At 33.3% G+C, this 5,000-nt stretch overlaps 1 protein-coding gene across 1 annotated transcript; it reads left to right on the top strand.

The window, feature by feature from the left end:
* Positions 1 to 1,339: 1,339 nt before the first annotated feature.
* On the top strand, positions 1,340 to 3,604 carry LOC131943396 (uncharacterized). Its single transcript, XM_059303495.1, has 4 exons — positions 1,340 to 1,614; positions 2,200 to 2,354; positions 3,134 to 3,264; positions 3,430 to 3,604. Exons 1-4 carry the CDS (start codon positions 1,536 to 1,538, stop codon positions 3,602 to 3,604), a joined length of 540 nt encoding a protein of 179 aa, XP_059159478.1. The 5' UTR covers positions 1,340 to 1,535.
* The last annotated feature ends 1,396 nt before the right edge of the window (positions 3,605 to 5,000 follow it).

Below are 5,000 nucleotides of genomic sequence, written 5' to 3'. Positions count from 1 at the left end.
ATATTATTAAAAAACTTTTACAGATTTTATGAAGGTTATTTAAAATTAACAATTGTGTATCTTAACTAAACTTGTAATGCACTTTCTAAAACCTTTATGATAGTTAAATAAATAAATGTCAACACTTGTAGACGTTTAGTTTGTTTAATGATAGAGCTATTTAAAACACTGTTCAACTTTTTTCTTTTTACATTTAATTTTACCAATAATAAGACAATGAGATGCAATTTAAAAGAACTGCATAGTTTGATGGCTACTTTTATGGTTCCAAAATCTTTAGCGGTGACTGAATGACTGACTGACACACTACTACCAGCCTTATATTGTAGATGTATAAGAAAATCCAATTCTAGACGTTTGAATAAATGTGTTGTAAACATTTTCAAAATAATCGTTTTGAAAATATCAAACATAGCACCATCACGTATTTGCCATCATGAGTTAACCACAATATCAATCATTAACAATATTACATATAGCACTTATCTCCATAAACCAATTAAGCATGCAATGAAAATAAGCAAGTAATAATGTCCTGCCGGTGCCCCAGCATGGTGAGATTTGGCGCCCCGTGCTGGACTTTGAGCAGAATGCTTTTATGTTTGCATTTAAGTTTGTGTTTATATTTGCGTTTATTTGCATTAATTTGAGTTTGCGTTTAGATTTGCGGTTGTGTTTCTATTTGCATTTTGTATTTGTGTTTTCTTTTATGTTTGCGTTTGTGTTTTTATGTGTTTGGTTTTGCGTTTGTGGTTGGGTTTGTATTTACGTTTTTATTTCTTTTTGTTTTTCTTTGTCTTTTGCGATTGTGGTTCAGTTTGTGTTTTGGTTTTTGTTTGTGTTTTTGCCTGTGTTTGTGTTTGCATTTGTATTTGCTTTTATGTAATATTTTCGTTTTTTTTTAATGTTTGGTTTTGGTTGGTTGTTGTTAGGGTTAGTTCGAGTTGGTTGTTGCTAGGGTTAATTCGAAAAGTAATATATTTCCTAACACGAACAAAGCCGGGTATAGGCTGATTACTAAACACACTAGTCGTGGCCCTTTAATGATAGGTTTTTCGGAGAGCCAAGTGCAAGGCCTGGACGGTACGACTAATGGTTATTATAGAAATAGTAATCCCACATAGCGAAACACACATTTACCTCTAATCCACTTCAAATGCCCTACACTTGACACGCCCATATCAGGCTTTTTTTTTGCATATGAATACGTTACATTAACATATCTCCCTCTATCTGTTTTTAACATATTCTATTGTTTCAAATTTTTAAACTTTCGTGTTGCATCTATTTAAGCTTTGTATTTTCAGAATTCTACACACGAATCCATTGCCAGCCTTTCATGACTCTCGACTAGTGTTTTAATTGTGTGACTATTTATCTTAAATGTCAGGTTTTACAAATTCTTCATAAGTCCTTGAGATAAAAAAAAATACGACGTGAGGTAGAAAAACTGAGTAAGTGCTAAATATCTGCTTCAAAAACTACGCTAGTTTGTTGAAAGAGTTGAGCTAAGCTTGAGGTGTACTAGAGCTACCATGAGGTTTGTTGTGGTCTTTCTGCTGATCGAAAGTCTAACACTTTATAGAGATGTGAGCACAGCTTCGACTTGTGCAGGTAAATTTTGTTTTTGATTTTTGTTTTGTTTTTTGAAACGTTCTATTATCACAATTTTTTAATTCACACAACTAATTCTTTTGACCCACCTATTTTCAATAAAATGCCAAATTCTATTCTTAAGCCTTTTCTAATAACAGAGATTTTAACGATTTTCTATTTTACTCTACCATTTATTTTGGCAGTCTTAAAAAACATATTTCTACTATTAATCTTTTCCTTTTTAACAAACATTGCCCGAATCAACTAGTAAAATTAACCCACCTATTTTTAAAAAAAATAACTTATGTTTTTTTTTTAGTATTTTAATATCTTTAATTATAGGCATAAGATTTGTAATATTTTTACACAACATTTTCTATTGACTCATCTATTATTATAAAAGCAAATATTAATGTTCAATGTTTTTTACACATTGCTCTTCTTCAATTAACCAAACTAATACAACCTTATCTATAGAACTATTACGACACAACAACGTTTTATTTGCACAGCTTTTTTTCCTATAAAAATTGCCCTAACTATGGGCACAAATTTATTATTAAGACATTATCTATTAAGACAATAAATTGTGTACCTCACCAGCGCCATCTCCCCGCCTGTCCACCTTCATTTACATGTTGAGCGGGTTCTTCAGCACTATCAAGATGGTCAAGAAGGATATCCTGCTTGATGAGGACGTCATCCATGACGTCATCAACACCACATTCACCCCCATCCAGCTGGACGTTCTCCTACCAGTAAGTAAAAGCAAAAAAAAATATACTTTCCAACTTACAGTTCATCTGTTCCTATCATCTCAGCTTATGAAGGGATAACGTTGTCAGTCGTTTTTACTTTCCCTAACGTAAGGCAGGACACATCAGAGCTGAATGTTCTCAAGGACATTCAAGGGACTCAAGACCAGGATCCATACAGGAGCATCAGATTATCCTTAGGGCAGATGAAATAGAGTTTATACACTTCATGTAGGTGTCATGTGGTCAGCACTATTCTCAGTAGCCTTTACATTCTCTCTTTCTGAGTGGGGTGGACTCAGGGACGCGTTAAGATTTAAGCCAGGGACTCGAACTCGAGGGTTCCATGTTAGCAGTCAAATGATCTATCTTTCGACCACACCGTTCCACAATAATAGTAAGAAGTGGTAGAGTTGAGACCTAACGGTCTGTGGGACATGTGGAGTTCATCTATTTCTATGCACTCTGCATATGAAGGGTAGCACTATAACCGGCCACCTTTACCATCCCTTACGTGTTAGGTACCCATCAGTGCTGGGTGAACGCAAGGAAGTTCTATTGACATGAACCCGGATTTTAGCCCTCTATCGCTAGGTCACTCCGTCCGTTGCGAAACTATAATAGCTCTTGTTATTTCTTCAACAGTATCAAAATGTAATCATTTTAAATAACTGTAGTTTACAATATTTAGGGTACAGCCAGTATCTGTGTATATATAGATATCGTATACAAAGTATTCAATGATCATTGGTGATATATTGAACGGATCTCAAACCTTTCAGGACTGTGTGTTTGTGATAGAGGAAAATATCAACGGCAAGGTGTTCAGGCTGGAGGCTTTGAGAATCTCTGAAGACGACATGGGCTTGATCCGTATACAACCGTACAACTTTACTGAGCCCTCTGAGTTTAGGTAGGAAGGTGACAATTTCAATGAACACTGCAACACAGGCAGGCAATTAACAATTTCAATTACTCTTCTAAATGTAAGCTAGGGAATTTATTTTTAACTGATAAAATACTGACTATTGTAATCCATGTCGAAAATGTGAACTGACCACAATGCTGGCTATTGCAGACCTGGTCAGTTTGACCTAACCACACTGAGTGACCTTACGATGGAGGACCTACACACAAGGGAAGAATGCGAGGTCATTTTCAAACAGATTGACGACACGGTCTTCTTTGGTACCTGGCCGGACTGTACTAGGGTGGATGCTAATGGGGTAATGGATCAGATAGATCTGTTGTAATGTAGAGGGTAATAGATCAGATGTTTGTAATGTTAATAGAGGGTGATAGATAAGATAGGTTGTACTGTAGAAACATCCTTCAAAAGGTATTCCTGATGTAATTGTTGCTTTATGACATAGATAGTATTTCTCATAGGAAAACCCCAAATATCCAATCGTTCTCTCCTGCAACACGTTCTCTGCGTTGATCTTCTGGAAGGAGTCACGTGAACATGACAACGTGGTACCGTATGATCACAAGAGACTGAACTGGTAGGTAGCTTTTTACGTTATCGTCTAAGACGTGGTAGACACAATGTTACTTAATGCACAGCACCCATTAACCCATATATATATATATATATATATATATATATATATATATATATATATATATATATATATATATATATATATATATAAAACCAGGTTTCCACTGCTGCCCTACATGACGAGTGGAGCTGTGAACTTTCAGCCGCCGTGTAAATTTTAAAGACGTCACCACCAGGCACATCAAGGTGGATGTAATTTTTCTGGGTTAAAATAATAAAAAAAAACTATAAGTGATTTAGAGTTTTATTATTTTTTTAAAACACGCATGTAATTAGAAAATACAAAATTACTGCTAAATATTTTTTTTGGCAAAATTTAACAAGAAATAAAACATCTTTAGTAATCTATTTATCTTCTTTTTCTTTGTTCGTGATTGCAATATACTGGAGGGGATTTTCTCAGATAAATAAGCATTATAACAATTTGGAACTATTTCAAGCAAGCTATTAATTTCTATTAAAAAAGTAATTAAAAGAAAGGATACACTTAACAACATTAGAAACAGACGTTGTTTGCACGACCTTACAAGGCCAAGTTAAATAGTTATCAGAGGTCTTTTGGATCGCTTGATTCATCACGTCCACACGAAACCCGTATGTCAATTACTGTATCGAAGTAAATTGATAAAACATTTTTTTAAAGAAACTTATTATTGTCTTAAGTTTATATATATATATATATAATATATATATATATATATATATATATATATATATATATATATATATATATATATATATATATATATATAATTTACTTAACAAAAAACGGGTGTTTTTAAATTTATTGCTACTTAGTTTGAAATCAAACTTTAATAATTATCATTAAAAAAGTTAAAAAAAAAACACGTTTTCTGATTGAACTAAAAAGTAGAAAATAAATGCTATACATCACAATAATGCAAGCGATCACTCTACTATAAGCGATGAAAAACGTGGGGCGCCGAAGTAAAAGTTTTTTATCGGTCATTGTTAATATAAGATGTAAAAGTTATATTACTATTAATTAGATAATACTATTGTCTTTTTATTAGGGAGCTTGTAGAGAGTCAACAGTATTATAAACTGTAAGAAAATCAAAATCA

The sequence above is a fragment of the Physella acuta genome, unplaced genomic scaffold (genome assembly GCF_028476545.2).
Source record: "Physella acuta isolate Inbredline_101_S28 unplaced genomic scaffold, ASM2847654v3 ptg000454l, whole genome shotgun sequence".
Lineage (NCBI taxonomy): Eukaryota > Metazoa > Mollusca > Gastropoda > Physidae > Physella > Physella acuta.
This window is presented reverse-complemented; position numbering and strand designations above follow the sequence as displayed.

Coding starts and splice junctions, on each gene's coding strand:
- LOC131943396 (XM_059303495.1), top strand. CDS start 1,536: ATGAGGTTTGTTGTGGTCTTTCTGCTGATCGAAAGTCTAACACTTTAT. Junction 1,615..2,199: donor CACAGCTTCGACTTGTGCAG/GTAAATTTTGTT, acceptor GTACCTCACCAG/CGCCATCTCCCCGCCTGTCC. Junction 2,355..3,133: donor AGCTGGACGTTCTCCTACCA/GTAAGTAAAAGC, acceptor CAAACCTTTCAG/GACTGTGTGTTTGTGATAGA.